The sequence below is a fragment of the Papio anubis genome, chromosome 11, assembly GCF_008728515.1.
Source record: "Papio anubis isolate 15944 chromosome 11, Panubis1.0, whole genome shotgun sequence".
Lineage (NCBI taxonomy): Eukaryota > Metazoa > Chordata > Mammalia > Primates > Cercopithecidae > Papio > Papio anubis.
The window spans coordinates 30,819,317-30,837,920 of NC_044986.1; the positions used below are offsets into that span (position 1 = coordinate 30,819,317).

An 18,604-nucleotide genomic window follows, 5' to 3' on the forward strand; every position below is an offset into this window, starting at 1 on the left:
TCCCACCGCCTCATCTCCCCAGACTGCTCCTCGCTCCTACCCTCTTGACCTTAGAGGAATTCAGGACCAGTGAGGGAGAGCCTGTCCCTGCAAAGTCATTTCTTCATGACTGAAGAGCCACCAGCTGTGTGATCCCAACTCCCTGGCACCTCCTCCACTCTCGACAACAATCCTGGGGGCCTCCCTCCATCCTGGCTTCTAAGTGGCTAAGTACAACCCACTCCCTCTGCCAGGGCCCCGGGTTTCCTGCTCCACTACTCCCGGCAGCCTGAAATGAGCACACAACCCAGGCACTTCTGCAAAGATGTTTAATGCACTTAGATTACAGAGAGGAAGAGGGGGCAAGAAGGAAACGATATCTAAGTGAGTCACCCAAAAATTCTTACAAAAGTCCCAGGCTGGCTGCAGCCCCAGGAACCGAGTCGCCACTGACATTAAAAACTAATATAAAATTTTACAAAAATCTGCTGGTTGCAGCATTCAGGTACTTGTACAAAAGGAGGGGTCTCTCTACAGGGCTCCTGACTTGTAACAGGACCCCAGGCACCTCACCTGGCACGGATGTCCTAGAAGCCAGAGAGGGAAGACCAGATACAAAAATACAGTAAAGGAAATTCTCTACTGGTCAGCCCCATAGGGGCACCAACCTTCAGGTTTTCTCCCTGCTTGCAACTGAATCTGAAACCCCAGTCCCAAGACCCTGTGTCTATTTTTAAAAATGCTCTAGCCCTTTTAGACTCTCCCCTCGGCGTCTCCAGTCCCTGCCTTGGAGCACTGCCCTTGGAAGAGAAAGATACAGGCAGGAAGAGGCACCAGCTCCCCAGACAGGCCTGAGACCTCGCACAAGCCTCCCAAACCCCCCTCAGAATTGCAGCCGAGTCTGCGGTCCTCCTGCAGCCTACACTGAGCCAGCGGAGCCACAGGATCCTGCCTTATATAGCAGGCAAACAGCAAAGGGAAAGGCCCTTCTCAGGACCTGCAGGGGTGGGTAGGACTAGGCAAGTCTCCAAGTAGCTTGCAGAAGAGGCAGATTTAGGGAGGGAGGCCCCTTACCTCCTCCACCCACTACAAGGTCAGGGGTTCCCACAGAGCTGCAGGGAGGGAAAGGGGACATTCACCAAGCATCCTGTGCCAGCAGCTGTGCTGGGCAGGGTCCACGGTCAGCTTGGCTTGATCTTCTTTAAGGTCATCTCTCACCAGCCAGCAGCCTGAGAAACCTCTGGGAGGCACCAATGCCCATGGGAAAGGAGGCCTGGTCAGAGATGCGTGATGCCCTGTCCTGCCTCAGAGCCAGTAAGATGGATCCTGGCCCCTGCAGGATCTTGGATGAGCGTGAGGCTCCTGACATATTGGGGGTACGAAGGGGCCACAGGCTTCATGTGCTCATCATCTCGGAGCTCACCCACTTCTTCCTGCCTTACCCTGCTCCCCTAGAACAGGGCCACCATGCTGGCTGGTGTCTACCTTCAGTCCGCAAAGACCCTCCAGGCCTGGGGCAAGTTGCTGACCAGGTGCTTCACAAACTAATGACAAAGCTTAGCTCAGAAAATGACCCATCCCCACCCAACCAACGATGGAGGCACCCAGCAGATGGAAGCAGGGCAAACTGCAGCAGGGAGCCCTCAGGCAGGTCCCCAGCAAGAGAGAGTTGAGGGAGAGGCTGGTCACCGTGGCAAGGAATGGAGGCGAACTGATGGCACCTCTCTGCCTATGAAATGTCAGAAGACAAGAGCTTCACGGGCAGGGCTGCTGTGGTGGGGGATGGCCAGTAGGGCTCCCTCTGGGAAGTCCTCAGGGCAGTAGAGGCACAGCTGCTGACATCAGGTCCTGAGTGGCTTGCATCTTGGCTGGTGGGGACCTGGAGCCAGTCTCTCCCAAATACTCCAGGCTGATGTGCCTTGCAACTCTGAGCTTGATGGAGTTAACCAGATAGCCCTGGGGATGTGTAGAAGAGGCCAGGCCTAGTGGCTCCATGGAGGTTCAACTCTTGCTCCCTGGAGAACCCAGCTCGTGTCCTCATACCCCTGGGGGCAGCTCTTTAACTGGATCTCTCATCAGTGGAGTCCTGCACCCTGTGGGCATTCCTGTGGCATCCCTGGTGGTGCCTGCATGTGCAGTGAGGCAGATGGGAGCAATGAGGAGCCCTGCATGGTCATGACTTTGCTTTGAAGAGGTGTAAAGAGTGATCTTGAAGTATTACAGCAGTCCTGTCCCTAGAAGTGGGGGTAAGAAGGCAGGAAAGGGGCTTGCTGGTTCCAGGTCAGGAGTGGGAGATAACCCGAGAGGAAGTCCAAAACCATGGGCTAGAGATAGGCTGGCTTCTGGAAGGCAGACTGAGATCTGCAGTACTGGGGGTGAGGGGCTGAAGACCATGAGAGGCCAGGATGCCAGAAAGGAGACGGGATGAGGAGTGGAGAATGAAAGATAGGGCATGAATGGATACAGGGAGGATGGGAGGGCGGCAGAGAGCAGTGTTAGCAGAACCAGAGTGAAAGAGATGTTGAGAGGTGGATTTTTCAGTTTTAGTAAGCCAGCCCTGCAGCCTGAAGGCTGGGAGGCCCAGGGACTGAGGAAATGGGACAGGACTGATTACAGAGCTGGAAACCCAGGCCCTGAGTGACAGTGGGGATGGTGTGTGACGTGCTGAACCTCACCCTCTCACAGGTAGGCCTGGTTGGGTGGAAAAGGCCTAGAAGATGAGGCTGGGGTCACCGAGTCTTTGAGACCCATTCACTTGGAAAACAGTAGCACCCCTCTCTGGCTAAACCAGACTCAAAGAGCTGCACAAGGGAGTGTCTCTCCTCTCCCCCTGCCCTGGGCTCCACCAGGCCCAGCTGGGAAGAAAAGTCTCTCTGTGCAGCCGGCTCCTCCAGGGCTCTGGGCTGTCAGGCGAACACCAAGCACCTTCTCTGGTGGCAGCCCAAGGAGAGAGACAGCCCCAGGCCTCTGTCAGAGAATACGAAAGTTCGATGGGGAATCAAGTTCTGTTTAAAAAACATTATATACATGGCTTCTGGACATCTTTGCAGAGCAATAAAATACCATCCGGTTTCTACAAAATAAAATAGGGATGAAGAAGAAGAAAACCAAACATGATCAGAGGAATTGTTCCGTGGCCAGAGGAGCTTGAGTAGCAAAGGCTTCCAGGGCTGAGCTAGGAATTGCCTCCACGCACTCTGCACCTGGCTGTCCGCCTCCCTCCTGCTGGGCTGTGCGGCAGGGGGTAGGTGAGAATGAGGCCTGTCTCCACCTAGGGGCACAGCCAGGGTCCAGAGTCAAACCTCAAACCAGAATCTGTGCAGGCTGCAGGCAGGGAGGGTCCGCATTTGCCCACTCACTGGCCTGATGAGTCACAGGGCTTAGGCAGCTGGGGGGTGCGGCCCCTGAGCTGGAGGTGAGGTGGGGGGCCTGTGGCCTGTGCACGGCACCCCACTGGGCTGCAGGGTGGTGCTGCGCAGTCTTCCTCACACTTGTCCTTTTATTTGTGGGGATCTCATTGATGCAACTGTTACACTGGAAGTCACTGGGGAGCAGCTGGGCTCCCCGCTGGCCCCTGCAGGGCCCAGCCCAGGCTAGTGTAGCGGACTGTCGAACACCACGTCAGGCAGGATGGAGACCTTCAGCTTCTTTTCAGGCCAGCTGTACTCTTTGGGAAGTTTGAACTGTGGAGGGAGCAAGCACAGACCAGGAGTGTGAGTGGTTAGCAGAATCCACTGTGCTCTTTCTAGAGACTGCCCAGGCCTGTCCCAGGTGGGAGGCTGGGCTCAAACGGCTGGAGTTGGTGACCCCTTCTTTCCCCACGGCCTGCTAATAATGAGCCAGGTTGGAGGAGGGCGTTTTCTCCTCCTTTCTCCACTAAGCTGACCTCCCTCTTGCTCACTTCCTTGGTTCTGCCTCTGGCCACAGGCATGTAAGGAATCTGCTCCCTGAGGCCCTGGGGCTGGAGGATGGGGGGCTGGGGGAGGGTCTGGAGGCTGTGGGGAAGTGGCCTGAACTCTGTCACTGCCATGGCCTCTTTTTCCGAGGCTAGTGCAGGAAGAACCCTGGAACCTGTCCTCTGTAGCCTTGGCCAAAGGCTCCCAAGGGAAGGAGACCCCAGTTCAGCCCCAAAGTCAGAAACACACTTGCAGCCTTGGTGGGAGCAGAAGAGTGGGACAAGTGTGGCTTGAGGCGATTCCTTGGGTCTGGTGCAGCCTCAAGAGGGGCCAATCCCCACCCTGTTCCCCGTGTTCATTCGCACCGCTTCCCAGGGTTACCAGCCTCAGAGTGCTCCCAGTGGTGGCCAAGGAGAGCCAAATGTTTCCCACCCTACCCCAGGAATCACTGATTTGCCTACAGTTGTGTTTCTCTCGTTCACCTGGGAGCTTCTGGTAGGGGAAGGGAAAGAGGCTGATGCCTCTTATTCCCTCTTTACTGTAGGATTTTGCATACGGTCTGGTACACAGCTGGTGCTCAATAAATGCTCACTGCCTGGGACTGATGCTGGAACTTAGACACAAGGTCTTTTTTCTTTTAAGACGGAGTTTCGCTCTTGTTGCCCAGGCTGGAGTGCAATGGCGCGATCTCAGCCCACCGCAACTTTTGCTTCCCTGGTTCAAGTGATTCTCGTGCCTCAGCCTCCCAAGTAGCTGGGATTACAGGCATGTGCCACCACGCCCGGCTAACTATTGTATTATTAGTAGAGACGGGGTTTCTCCATGTTGGTAAGGCTGGTCTCGAACTCCCGACCTCAGGTGATCCACCTGCTTCGGCCTCCCAAAGTGCTGGGATTACAGACATGAGCCACTGCGCCCAGCCCAGGGTCTGTCTTTCTAACTTGGCTAGGCCAGAAGTCAGGGCAGGGTGGAAAGGAGAGAACAGTGTTCTCAGCTTGCCTGGGGTTGGGGCTGAAGGCAGACAAGCCCAACCCTTCCTGGCTGCCTCCCTCTTCGCTCCCTCTGCTGGGGGACTGTCTCTGCCAGGACCAAAGTGGCAAGTGAGGCAGGGTGTGGGGACAGCCTCTGGACCGAAAAGGAAAAAAAGAAGAAAGTCATTTTTAGTGACCTACTTTCCTCTGCTCCCCCTGGCTTCTGTTCCTCTTGCCTGGACTGTCCCCCTCCTGCCCCCAAGCTCAAAGCAGCAGCCTGGCACAGTGCCATCCCAGTGCGACAAGGCCTCTCCGGAAGCGCTTCTGGGCAGCTGGCTCTGGTCTGACTGAATGGGGAGCTGGGACTCAGGGACCAGAGACTTGTGGAGGTTGATTGGCTGGCACGGACTGGGTGCTTGATGGCTTTAGAATATATAAATGAACAAATTTCTCAAGCTGCATCCCAGAGGACAGAGGAGACACTGCTCTACTGGGGTGACCCTGGCTCTGGGGAGTTCCTGTCCACCTGGAGACCTGGACTGGACAGTCCTGCCCTGTGCACTCCCCTCAGCTTCCCGAACACCAGAGGACTGTGTCCTAGCTGGTACAGCCCGGGGAGCCCTGGAATCTGGAAGCTCCAACCCTGGCTGGAACCTAGCTCCTGCCTGGCCTCCCTCTGGGTAGAAAGCCTGGCCCCTGGGAGGCAAAGGAGTTCTCCCCCAAGCACATTTCCCGGCAGACCGGGCAAGGGAAGGGTCTGTCTCTGCCACAGGCAGGGCAGGGCCCAGGAGAGCTCTCCGGAGGCCCAGCCAGCCTGCTAATGTTCACTAACCCATGGGGCACTGAGGCCAGGAAGGCTCCCATCCCGCTGGGGTGCTGGGGGCAGGAGCAGGGGGAGGGGAAGGGACTTTCCAGGATGAGGTAAGTCCCCACAAATGAGGATGCCGGGAACAAGGGAGAAAAAACAAAGGGGATTATGGACTCCATTCCTCTACCCCAGAGGAGTAGCTAGAGAAGGCATAGCCACAGCTGGCCTGCCAGCTCCTCCGGCTCTGTGCCAGGGCTGGAAGAGGGAGACTAAGAGGGGACAGCTCATGGCTGGAGAAGGAAGAAGAGAGAGTGGCTCCTGGGTGGCCCAAGGCGAGGGCAGGAGTCCCTTGCTGCCCACCAGAACTCCCCAGTGGAATGTTCTCTGGCAACAGACATGGGTGTTCTGTTCAGAACCTGCCAGGGAACAGCAGGGGCTGGGGAGAACTCATACTAGCCTGAAGGCCCTGGCTTCCTCTTCAATGAGGCTCTCAGGAGCTGGCAATTCAGACGATTTGCTGGGTGTCCTTACAAGGGCTGGGGGTAGGGCAGGGGATGGTGAGAGTGCATAGAAACAGAAAAGAAATCTACATTCTCCTCTCCAGCCTATCCCTGCACCTTGGGGAGGAGCCCACAGATGCAGCCACACAGATACATGCAAGCACACACGCACACACGTACACACACACATGCATGCACAGACGCGCACACGCAAGCACACACACACGGTCCCAGAGATGGGACCCGTTGTCAGGGAAGGTCAAACAAGCTTACTTCCTCTGGAGAAGTCAAATCTTCTAAATCCTCCAACATTTTCTCTACAAACTCTTCGGTCAACAGAATCTGTGAAGGCACAAGGCAGGCTTTTATTATTATTTTTTTTAATGTATGATCTTTTTGCCAACCACCAAGCTTTATACCTCTCTTCTGACCATGGAGGAGAGACGAGCTCACTGTGATCTGTGCAAGGGACAGAGGGAAGTGTTTGAGGCCTGTCCCCAACTGTCATTTTGCCCCACACCCTTACCTCCCTGCAATATCAGACTGGGGCATAGAAGGAAAGGGGGGGACAATGGGGAGAGGAGGGAGGACATTGGGAGGGCTGGGAATGCTGCTCCCAGAAGGGAAATGAAGACTGGTGAGGCTGGTAAAAAGGAATCTCAGGGAAAAAAAAGGAATAAAAAAGAAAAATCAAAAGGAAAAAAAATTAAATTAAAGCTGCTGCCCAGTCAGGCTCTCATATCCCCCTCTGCCCCCTCACCATGGCAGGACAAAAGGAATCTGTTTGGATTTGGAATACAAGCCCTGTGTGGAATCTGGAAGTGCCCTGGAAGGTACATCCAAGATTGTCTGAGTTGGAGAATCTGGAGATTGTGGACCAACATCTCTCATTTTACAGATGACAAAGGGACTCCCAACTTCCATTCCCATTCACAGTAGCTAGATCCTCCCAGACTGGAAGCTCCCAAGCCCCTGCCCTGGTGGGCTCGATCAGCCACTAAGTTCCTCCAGCCTTCTTTGAGATTCCTCTTCTCTAGGTCACCTCCCAGTGTTCCACGTTGCTGTTCTAGTCTGACACCTCATTGCCTCTCGCTTTGATGCTGAGTCTGGCCCCACTATTTGGCTGGCACAACCACCACCTTCATCGCTGAAGAAGTTTTCACAGCCAATACCAACGTCCAAGGGCTCTCAGGGCCTTTAAAACCAGGCCTTCCTCAATCTGCTGGGCCATTTTCCCCCACCCCCTACTCTGGTCAGGCTGCTATGCAGAGCCAGGCCAAGTTGATCCCAGGTCTGCACCCTACCATGCCCTGGGTGAGGATGCCTTTCCTCTTCCAACTCTGACCCCATCCTTCACCCCTCCCCCTCCCTGTCCTGGTCCCCAGGGCCTCCCAGCCTCCCTCCACTGCAGAGCCTTCTGTACCCCCAGGCCACAACTCTGTCTCCTCCTGTACACCTTGGGCACCCAGGCAGGGCACAAAGGAAGAAAGATAACGGGGTGAAGATCCAGGTGAGGGGCTCCTCTGAGGGGAAACCCTCTCTGTGAGGAGGAGAATTGAGAACTTGAAAAAATACCCACCAGGTTTCCCCTGGGAATTGTCAGTTGCCAAGAACAAAAGTTTCCACACTGTGAGGTAACAAGGAAGGTGAGCACACAGGACGGCTCAGGAGCTCGCAGGATAGAGGTCTCCAAAGCAAGAAGTGGATGGGGGTGGAGGAGGCAGTGAGAAATAAGAACACTACCCCCAAGTGAGCAGAAAAGCCGCCATCATACCGGGCATGCTAACTGCTCACTCCCTGTCTCCTGAGGAAGTGAGGAAACTGAGGCAAAGGCAGGTTATGTAATTTGCTCAGTGTCACACGGCTTGTCAGTGGTTAAGACCATATACTGGTCATGTCTGGACTCTCAAGTTAGTGCCTGGAGTACTGCTCCCGAATGCTGAACTCTCACCCCCAGGACACTGACTCATCTATTCATCCTTCCAGGGACACAGGCATGAAGGCAGTCCATTTCCCACGGGGACAAGAACTCTCTCTTGGTTGGCAGGGAGACAAAAGACCCAGCCTTCCCAGGCTCCAAGCCCATAGCAGGAACAAAATAGCTCTGACCACTGGTCCACATCTCCTCACCAAACTCTGTTCTAGGAGCTAGGGCCCCGACCGAGGACAGAGACAAGACACAGCAGGAGAGGCAAAGTTGGCAAAGTTCGGGGAGGTGCACCCCTATAGTTCTTCCTAATTCCCCAAAGTGGGACTGGCCGACTCTGCTCAGACTCCAGTCATACACATACTCCCTCTCACAGCCTAAGCCCCTGCTCCTCCTACTCTCTTATCCCAGGGGTGTCCTCCCCAAAAGTTCAGTTTCCCCACCAGTTATCACCAGTCTGCTCAAGTAGTACAAAAGTTACATTCATATTTTTGGCATTTCCGGGGCTCGTTGCCATCTCTGCAAATGCTAGCACAAACACAAGCATACCTAAAACCCAATTATATTACAATGGCTCCAGTCTGGGCTGGGCTAATTTCTAACTCACAAATAACTTGGAGGGAGGGACCTTCTGTCAGATCAGCAAATAGATATGGGACTATAACAAGTGCTGGGGGTGAGATGGGGTGGAGGGAGGACAGGAAGAGGGGCAACGGTTCACAGGGGCTGTGGTCACCCAGTGAGATGCCAGAGTTATTCTTCAAGGAAACGTAATGCCACCAACATTCAGTTCACTTCTAAGCTGGTTCCTCTGACAAAGGTCTGGAACTGGTGCTAGGGAGAGGGTGAGTTATGGTGGCTTTTAGTAGAGCAACCACCATGCGCGGCACCATCTGTGTATGGACTTATTTTGGACTCGGTTCAGGGAGGGGATGGCCAGATCAAAAATGAGGACAAACCCTAGTTGCTCCTCTATTTTTGCTTTTGGTGATTTGCTGGTTCCTGCTGGAAACTTCACGTTATTTTAAAATAATTAAAGGGGAAAAATTATACATGAGATCTGCATGATATTAAGGGTGACATTCTCTGCAAAGAAACACGACAGACTGTCACAGCTCCAGGCACCTAATTTAATTTCCTTTGGGAGTTAAACCTTAGAAGGTTGGATTGAACAAACAGGCTCTGTTCTTTGTATATTTCAGACCTGGAGCTGAGAATGTTAACAGATCGTATCAACAGGACACTGGAGATAGACAGCTAAGATGGAGCAGCTCCTGGGAGCTCTCCCGAGTAACAGACTCGCCCTTGTGATGCAACTGTGGGAAAAGCCTGTGCAGTTCTGGGGCTTGGCACTCCTGAGGCTCACTGGGTCCCTACAGAGATGCTTGGCTCTGTCACAAATAATAATGGGAATGGTGATGATAAAAATGACAGTAAAAATGGCCAATAGCAGAAGCAGTACCTCCACCAGGTGCCAGGCGCCGTGCTAAGAGCTTGATCAGTGTCATTTCATTGAATCCTTGTGGCAGTTCTGCTAGGGAGGTGACTATCATCCCCACTTTGCCCAAGGGTAGGTACCCAGAGGAGTCAAGTCTCTGGACTTTTACTTTTTAGACGAAATCTCTTGCTCTGTCACCCAGGCTGGAGGGCAGTGGCACCATCTTGGCTCACTGCAACCTCCGCCTCCCAGGTTCAAGCGATTCTCCTGCTTCAGCCTCCCGAGTAGCTGGGATTACAGGTGACCATCACCATGTCTGGCTAAATTTTATATTTTCAGTAGAGACGGAGTTTCGCCATGTTGGCCAGGCCGGTCTTGAACTCCTGACCACAAATGATCCATCCACCTTGGCCTCCCAAAGTGCTGGGATTACAGGCATGAGCCACCGCACCTGGCTCAAGGCTCTGGACTTTAGAGGAACAGCTATCTGACCTCATGGTGGTAGAGGATGCTCTTTTCCTGTCTGGGAAGACACCCCAACTATAGAAGCCTATATAGATGGGGATGACTTCTCTGTCTTCTGATGATGGAAATGAAGGAAGCTTTGGTTTTTACCAATGACCTGGAAAATCAGCAGTCCCAACCTCCACCAGCCACACATTTCCTGGCCACCTGCTCAACTTAAGAGGGCTAGAAACGTGAGAGTCACAGATACTGCTAAAAAATCAGACTGGCCAACTAAAAAGGAGGGTAAACCATGCCCAGAGATGGTTCCCAAGTGAGTGCAGTGGGGCAAATTCCCAGGCCAGCCTAGTGAATACATACATCTTGCCAGTTCACTAGCCCAGAAAGTAGCAGTAGAAATAATATTGATAACAGCACTCACTGATATTTGCGTTTACCAAGAGCCAGGCAGAAAACACTTATGTTTGTACACAAACAGCCCTCAGAGGGAGGAGACCCTCTAGTAAGAGAGGAAGGCCCCCGATCAATCTGAGCAGCACACTCCCCTGGGAAGCTTCTGAAAATAAGGGGATGCTAGGCCCCATTCACATCTCCTGAATCAGAATACTCTGGGTCAAGGTCAAGGCCCTTGCATATTTATTTATTTATTTTTTTGAGACGGAGTTTTGCTCGTTTCCCAGGTTGGAGTGCAATGGCGTGATCTCAGCTCACCGCAACCTCTGCCTCCCGGGTTCAAGCAATTCTCTTGCCTCAGTCTCTTGAGTAGCTGGGATTACAGGCATGTGCCACCACGCCCAGCTAAATTTTTTTTTTTTTTTTTTTTCCTGAGACGGAGTCTCACTCTGTCACCCAGGCTAGAGTGCAGTAGCGTGATCTTGAATCACTGCAAGCTCCGCCTCCCGGGTTCACACCATTCTCCTGCCTCAGCCTCCTGAGTAGCTGGGACTACAGGCGCCCACCACCACGCTTGGCTAATTTTTTTTGTATTTTTAGTAGGGACGGGGTTTCACCGTGTTAGCCAGGATGGTCTCATTCTCCTGACCTTGTGATCCACCCGTCTTGGCCTCCCAAAGTACTGGGATATCAGGTGTGAGACATGGCGCCTGACCGGCACTTGTATTTTTAAGTGGTGCCGCAGGAGATCATGGTGGGGGGCTGCTGGGAAAGAGGGTTTGGGCACAGGCTTAACCAGTATGGGTGAGTTGGTGGCTATAGCTCCACTACCATCAAACTGGCTGAGCTGCGAGGGGAGCAATGGATCCGGTTACCCCCAGTTCCCACCTTTGGCCAGGCAGGGGGGCTTGGAATCTAGGCCAGCAGCTACTCCAGTGGGCTCACACCAGCTGCCTTAACCAGCTTGGCTGGGTGATGATGAAGGAGGATTGTCAACAACCTCCCAATTCCCCAAGTCCCAGCAAGTTCCAGAAAGGAACCCAAAAAGTGATCTTGTGTCAGTGCCTGCCCTGGGCAAGCCAGGCTGCGCTGCAGGCAGGGGCCCAGCTGCTGCAGATCTGACGCCGATTCAGATGTCTGTGGTCAATGATATTTCTGAGTCTGCAAAGAGTGGCTGACAATGCCCACTCCTTCCCCTTGGTATGACAATCCACACTTTGTCCAGGGCCTTGTTTGTTCTTCATGTTGACACGTTGTTCTTGCTTCCCGACAAGTTTGGCTTTCTTTTCCCTCCCTTTCCTCCTCTCAGGGAAGGAAATGTGTTGTTTACAGTGGAAGAGCCTGCCAAGGAGCTGCTCTGGCACCCACGATGGCAGTGGAGGAGGCAGGGACGGGGAAGCAGTCCTGTCTGCGTCCCTTCCCTCCCACCGCTACTCCACAGGCCAGACAAAAGCCAGAAAACAGCCTGGAGAACACCCTCCTCCCAGGTCAGAGGCAGAGGCGTGTGGTGCAGCAGGTAGCGGGCTGCAGTGTGGGCACAGGTCTCGCTCATTTCCCGTTCTTAGTGGGCAGTGAAAAGTTGGCTCTGGTGGCAGAAGCAGGCTCAGACTCCTGCTTTGGCTGTGGGATGCCAGGGACACAGTGGGGCATCACAGTCCTTTCCTACAAGGAAGGGTACCTCCCCACGAGCATTGCTGGGCTCTAAATCTTAATGGGTGTTCCCCTGGACAACAAGGTCTCTGGGGCAGTCCAAGCAAAGGTCTCCAGGGAGAATAAGTATGGCTGGGTTCACCCATGGAAGGAGGAACAGTAGAGGCACCAAAGAGGAGGTGCCCAGGGCATGGGCTGGGGATTCCCAAGTCATCTTCTACACAACATCCAAATGGGTGGCAGAAGGCAGGGCTTGTCTAGAGGAGAGCTCGGCAGCACCTTCCTAAGCCTGGCCTGGAGCAGCAGAGCCCACTTGGAACAGCTGCTGGGCGTCTTCTCCCACGCCTGGGGCTTCCCATCAGGGCTGGCAGAGAATGCCTGGGACTGGAGGCGCCACCTGGGTGAGCTGTCAGACACCACACAGCTGAGAAAGCATTGTGGGGCCTACAACAATATTCTCATATTTGGTGATGTGACCTCTATGTGACCGCTGGGGCTAAGACTTATCCCCCTTCAGATCAACCCTGGCTGGGGACGGATGAACGACTCAGCTCTGGGCCGGGCTCCCGCTCAGAAGACTAACAGTCCAGTGTTGACAGGCTCAAGGGAAAGAGGCTTGTTAAAGCCACCAGGGTAAGGAATGCTGGGGGGAAGGAGGTGCAGGAGCAGACTTTGGCAGGCCCCCTCCCAGGGTCTGAAAAGCCTCCCTTACAGCCCTGGAGTTGGCTGATAAGCTTTACAGTCTCAGCAAGGATGAAAACAGCAAATGGCAGGGCAGACGGAGTCAAGGTGCTGTTCCCTGGAAAGTGAAAGCCTGTGGAACTGGTGCTGGCCTCCTGCACCCCCAGATCCTCCATAAAGCAGGGAGTGTCCACTGTGCTCCACCTGGTCTGCAGACAGCCCTGCTTTGTCACATGCTGGGGCCCTGACTCTCCTGGGTCTGGACAGATGGGGGAAGGTGAGGGAGCAGGTGGGTGTGGAGGCCTCTCTGGGGCCATTCCACAGGCTCCGAAAAGGGGCTCGGGTTCCCAAACCTTCTACCTTTTCCTCTCGGCCTCTCTTTGTTACTCTTCCCCCTGCAGGGTGTCTCTGCCATGCTTCCTCCCAAGAGATAACAGGCCTGGGCTGGTGGCCAGAACAAGGTGCCAAGGCTGGGAGTGAGGGCTTCCAAGGCTGCTGTAACAAAGTCATCCTAGCCCCTCCGTTGCAGCTGGGACCAATGGCAGAGTTCCGGCAGCAGTTAAGAGAACAGAAGACTGGGTCTCTTCATGTCCTAGGTCTATTGGATTTCGCTCCTTCCTACTCCTCTGCCTCCAACAGGCCTGGGCACACAAGGCCCAGAAGACACCTTGGAACCCTGGGGGCGTGAGCAAGAGACGCTTGCAGGGAGCAAAGGTGGGCCTCTCTGTGCTGGGGTCCCCTCCTGAGGAGCCTATGGCCCTCCTTGGCCGAGGGGAGTGGCCCTCACTGGCGACTGCAAGTCTAACCCCAGGCCTCTAGGAGGTCCTGCAGACTCCCACGGAGACAGCCAGCCCCAGAGGGAGACCTAGAGGCCCACAAGTAATTACAAGTCCAGGTTCCCACAAGCAAGGGAGCTGCCTGTGACCACAGTGGCAAGACCCTAACAGGGGCGGCTGGCTGGCAGTCAGAGGCAGAAAGTGCTGACTGCCTGGCAGGGGGAGGAGGGCTGGTGTGGGTGTTGGCTCCACCGCTGAGAATCCAGCTGGGGGCAGGGTCAGAGGGTTTCCCAGGGCTCCTTGGAAAGGGCCTGAGAAACCCCTCGGTGATCAAGGGTGGGTGCTTGGGGTGTGGGGCCTCCGCCAGCCTTCCCAGGAGCTCTCCTGTGAGCCGGCCCCGTGGTGGACCACACTAATGAGCCCATAACACAGGCCTTTGATTGAGCAGCTCCCAGCACAGCAACTTTATTGAAACATGCCGAGGCCAGCAGCTCGTTCCCACCGCGCCCCGGTTCCCTGGGCAACAGCCCATGGGAGGGGACCATGTGCTGGGGAGCCAGCGGGTGCTGGGCCTCAGGCTCGCTGAGGGGCTGCCAGGGAGGTGAGGGGGTTGTGGCACTGGGAGTGGGAACCCCAGAAGCTAGGGGGTCAGGGGCTTGGGCAATTGGGGTTGGGTCCAAAGGGCATTCAGAGGACTGAGGGGCAATAGGACATCTGCCCAGTCCTGTTGGGGCCAAGGTTCCTGAGCTGCTGAAAATTGGAGGGCAGAAAGACATTCCAGGAGGGGAGGGCAGAGCTCCGAGGATAGGTTCAGAGCTGAGGATGTGAAACATAACTGGGTGGAATGTATTCTGCAGTTCGGGGAGGCCCCAGTCCCGACTGTCCCAGGAAAACGTGCTTGAACCTTACACACACACACACACACACACACACACACACACACACACACACACACGCTACCTGAGGACACTTGCGAATGATGACCTGTGAACTCTCAGGGGCTTGTCCTTACCTCCAGCCTCCTCAGCAGCTCCGCCCAGGAGACAGGCCTGCTCCTTCCCTGTTTTCCACAGGGGCAGAGGCAGCAGCCCAGGACATGGCTGGGGGTAGGGAATTAGGGGAGGCCCTTTCCACTTGTGCTGGGCTAATTTCAAATATTACACTTCACAGCTTTTGTTACAGTAACTACCAACACCACATGGACAGAAATCTAATGTTACCAAGTGGGACTTTTAAAATGTATTTATAACTTTATGGTTCAAAGTAATTTTGTTATGAAACGATATAATAACAACAGTGGAAAAAGGCAAGATAATTTATGGAACACAATATCCCTAAAGCACTAGCTTCCATTTCTATCTCGGCTTAGTCTGGGGAGTGTGGTTGGTGTCCTTTGTTTGCTGTTTGTTTTAATTAAGGGTTAGTATTTTGGTGGTGGGGGGAGAAGAGGGGGCTGGCCTGAAGGAGGAGAAATTCTGTAGACATGCAGGGACAAAAAATGTGTCTGTATTGAGTACATATGCTTCACAGACTCCCCAGACTGGGTGAAACCCACAAACCCAGCATCATTCTCTTCCCCTCTACTGTAATGCCACATGCCTCTCCAATACATCACAAACCAGGTATGGCCACCTTTAGGTTTAGGGTCAGGTTCCCTTTCTCGATACTCGTGAGTGAGGTGAGGTAAAGCGTTCAATCCTCTCCCCACCCCCAACAAACAAACAAATGCCAAAAAAGGATGCTGTCCCTCCAAGATAATCGGGAGTGTGGTGGAGCAGGCTGAGCACCCATTAGAGACCCGGGACAGGGTGGGGGCTGGAAGGAGGCCTATGGCTCTGAGGCCCCAGTACCCTGCTTGGCATCAGCTCTGAAGCTCGCTCCAGCCAGAAGAGCAAAGGAAGGACAAAGTGCTGTGGACCAGCCAGCCGATCTCTGGTCACACAAACTCAGGAGGAATGGGAGGGCCGTCAGATCAGGGGTGGGCTGGGAAAGGGAGGCTCTCCCCACTGAGGCCTGCCCAGTCCCTGGTCCAGGCACACATGCCACTGTCTGAATTCTGGTGGGATTTCCATGTAGCCATTGGAGAGTGGCCTCCACACATCCTCCCATCTTGCTTCATCCTCGCGTTCTTGTACCTTGGTTTACCCAGGGTACAGCAAGTCTTACATCCCTCCAACCTGGATTTCCATGGGAAACAGAATTACCAAGAGCCAGGGCCTGGAAAGTTAACACTTGTGTCTCAGGTGACGGAGGAGAAGGTCAGGAAGTGCTCCTAGAGCTGCTGGAGTGGGTAGCAGCATCTATACTCCACATCTACACACAGGCCCCAGGCCCTGAATCCAAGAGGCGCTCATGACCAGCCTCCCAGGAAGGGGTGCCACCAAGAGCTGCCAAGGGAGAAGAGGAGGGGTGGGCAAGGAAGAGTCTATGAAAGGTAGGAGGGAGAAGAAAAAGGGCCTTCTCACTTGTAACCAGGGTCCATGAGCCGCGTAAGGATGTTCCTCGGTGGCAAAGGCGCCTTCCACTCCCGTGGAGACAAATGTGATGGCCATGTCACCTGTAATACTTTTATATGTAAAGTGCCGTCCATGCAGGAGCCTGCCCCTGGGAATGGGAACATGGAGACAGTGAGGAGCTGGGCCTAGAAATAGTTCCAAGCACAGCAGGCCTGGCCAAAGCTCTGGGACAGTGGGGACTATGGTCTGCGGGCCAGGTACATGCTCTCCTGGCTCCCTACCTGTCCATCAATAGGGGACTGTATCTAAATACGCTCATTTCAGCACCTTCAAAGAGAAGCCCCTCTCACAAATTATCTAAGGTTATCCTTCCAAAGTGCTCAAAGCTAGCAGAAAACACTGAGTTCAAAAGCCCTGCAGAGATCCTGCAGAGATTCAAGCTTGTCTCCCTTAGGAAAACTGAGGCCAGAGAGGGAAGGTAGCAATTGCTGAGGTCACGCCCAGAGGTAAGAGGGGGTCACATCCCTCCTTGGGGGACGGAGGTGAGGTAGTGTCTAGACAAGTTTCCCTGGGACGATGGGATAGTGCCTCCACAGTGGGACACTTCAGTGTCCAGGGCAGAATCTTCCACCTGCTCCTGGGCTTTCCCATAACATTTAAGTGGCTGGCCCAAAGGCCATAGCACATCTTCAAAAAAAAAGCAAGCAAGCAAGTTGAAGCCAAGTGGGGTCACTCAGGGAGCCACAAAAGTTACTGTTAATCCCTAGTCTGGAAATACACCTGGGGGAGTGGCAGGCAGGGGCAGCTAATGGGCAGAGCCGCCCATCAGCAAAGGAAGTGGAACCTGCCCTGTGCCTTCTCAGGCTGCCTGCAATTAACCCTTCACCAGTTGAAAGGCCCTGGGCCTTGGCCAGAGAAGTGGCTAGGGAGGATGTAGTGGTGGGATGGCGGTAGACCCCGCCAGGTCCTGTTCATTCTGGCCACTTGCTATCTGTCCGCTGCCCAGGGTGGCTGGCCAAGGCTGGTTACCCTTCAAACTCACTCCCAGGTGCTGGGGACAGTGGGGAGGGTCCCTACTGTGCCATATCTTCCTCCCTGTCACTGTTCTGTGAGTTTAGACGTACTCTTGGTGCCTCTGCTGCTCAAAGTGTGGGTGGAGCCCCAGGGCTGCGGGGTAGCCAGCTGTAGCAGATGCAGCCGTGCAGCAGCCCTGAGCATAGAGCTGAGTTCTGGCCATTGGGCTGGGCTTTTGGCACTGTGGACAGAAGCAGAAGGGACACAGCTGGGCTTCCTGGTCCCTCAAGGAGTTTGCTGGGCTGGCCACTAGGTTTTAGAACTGAGTGTTTTGCATGAGAAAAGCAGCAAGCAGGAGAAAATAGAGCCCAACCCACCCAACTCCGCCCTGACAAACCAGTGCTACTGGGGACCCTGCCATCCCTGCTCTGGGCTTGTGGGTGGCTGGGGGCACCTGAGACTCCCTGGGTCACAGAGTCTTCCTAAGGGGAACAGGGCTGAGGAACACTTCTCTGGATAAAGGAGAGTTCTTTAGCACCTATTCCCTGTGGATTCTGACTCCAGAACTTGCGAATGAGGAAGGTCTGTCAAGCAAGCAATCAGAGACCAATGGGGCTCTCTGGCCACAATGCTGGGCCCATTGGGGACTGCGCTGCTCTGGGCTCGATACGAGATGCAGACAAGAGAGCCCTTCTCTAGGAAGGATGGCAGACTTCTCACCACCTAGGCCAGCCAGAGGGTTGGGCAAGGAGAACACCCCATGGCCCAGTGACATGGGGACGACTGGCTGGTTCACAGTCCCCAGGCTCCTAAACAGGCCCCAAGTGGGGTAGCTCTCCTCCCTCCCTGAGCCCCAGCCTGCTTAGGTGTGTAGGCTGCTGACAGGTACCTCACCCTCACCAGGGAGACAGGCCTGGTGGCTCCTTGGAGGCCCTGGAGGACGCCTGCTGGTGGAGGGGGCTGGGGAGGCTCTGAAGTGCCTCCTGGAGGCTGACCTGGGTGCTGTGGGGTAAACTGTGTGGCAGGGCTGTCTTCGCTCACCTTAGGCAGAGAGGAATGAGGGCTCCGGACTCCTGGTTGAATTTCAGATGTACGCTCTCGAGCTGCCGCGTGCGAATCAACTCATGGGGAATGATGGCTGTGGAGCTGTCACTTTCCAGGCTGTCTTTGCGGCTCCTGTGAAGCAAGCACAGGAAAAAGTTCAGCACAAGGTGAAAAGCTCAGGGAGGAGCAAGATGGGAGTCTCCAGCTGGGCTCCTGAGTAATAAAGACAATAATGGTGACTGATGATAATGATGCTGACAGCCACCATTCTGTATATGCCTGGCGAGCACCAGCCACTGCATCAAGCACTTCTCACTGACTGGCTGCTCCTCACAATGCCCCCAAGAAATGGCTGCCACCATTCTCTCTTTTTTTTAAAGAGGAGGGACTGGGGATCAGGGAGGCTAGGTAGTTTGCACAGGTTGCACAGCCAGGGAGTGGGCAGAGTTGAGATCCGGTCTCAGGTAGGTCTGGTTCTATAAAGCCTGCATCTTTGGCCAACATTCTATTTTTTTTTGCGATGGTGTCTTGCTCTGTTACCCAGGCTGCAGCGCAGCGGCGCAATCTCGGCTCATTGCAACCTCTGCCTCTTGGGTTCAAGCAATT

General features: G+C 54.5%; 1 protein-coding gene across 5 annotated transcripts in view; it reads right to left on the minus strand.

The window, feature by feature from the left end:
* Window positions 1-292: 292 nt before the first annotated feature.
* SUFU (SUFU negative regulator of hedgehog signaling) overlaps window positions 293-18,604 on the minus strand; it is a 132,478-nt gene continuing 114,166 nt past the window's right edge. For 2 of the 5 annotated variants that reach the window (XM_009215262.3, XM_009215261.3), the window contains exons 9-13: window positions 17,996-18,130; window positions 15,950-16,088; window positions 6,428-6,496; window positions 4,875-5,000; window positions 293-3,662 (exon numbers count right to left, since the gene is read on the minus strand). In XM_009215262.3, coding sequence (XP_009213526.2) covers window positions 3,573-3,662; window positions 4,875-5,000; window positions 6,428-6,496; window positions 15,950-16,088; window positions 17,996-18,130 — 559 coding nt within the window. In that variant the 3' untranslated portion in view covers window positions 293-3,572. Of the gene's footprint in view, window positions 3,663-4,874; window positions 5,001-6,427; window positions 6,497-7,733; window positions 7,818-9,965; window positions 9,971-12,973; window positions 13,014-15,949; window positions 16,089-17,995; window positions 18,131-18,604 lie in introns of all 5 variants that reach the window. The other 3 variants (XM_003904190.4, XM_009215263.3, XM_031652112.1) reach the window with 2 other exon arrangements.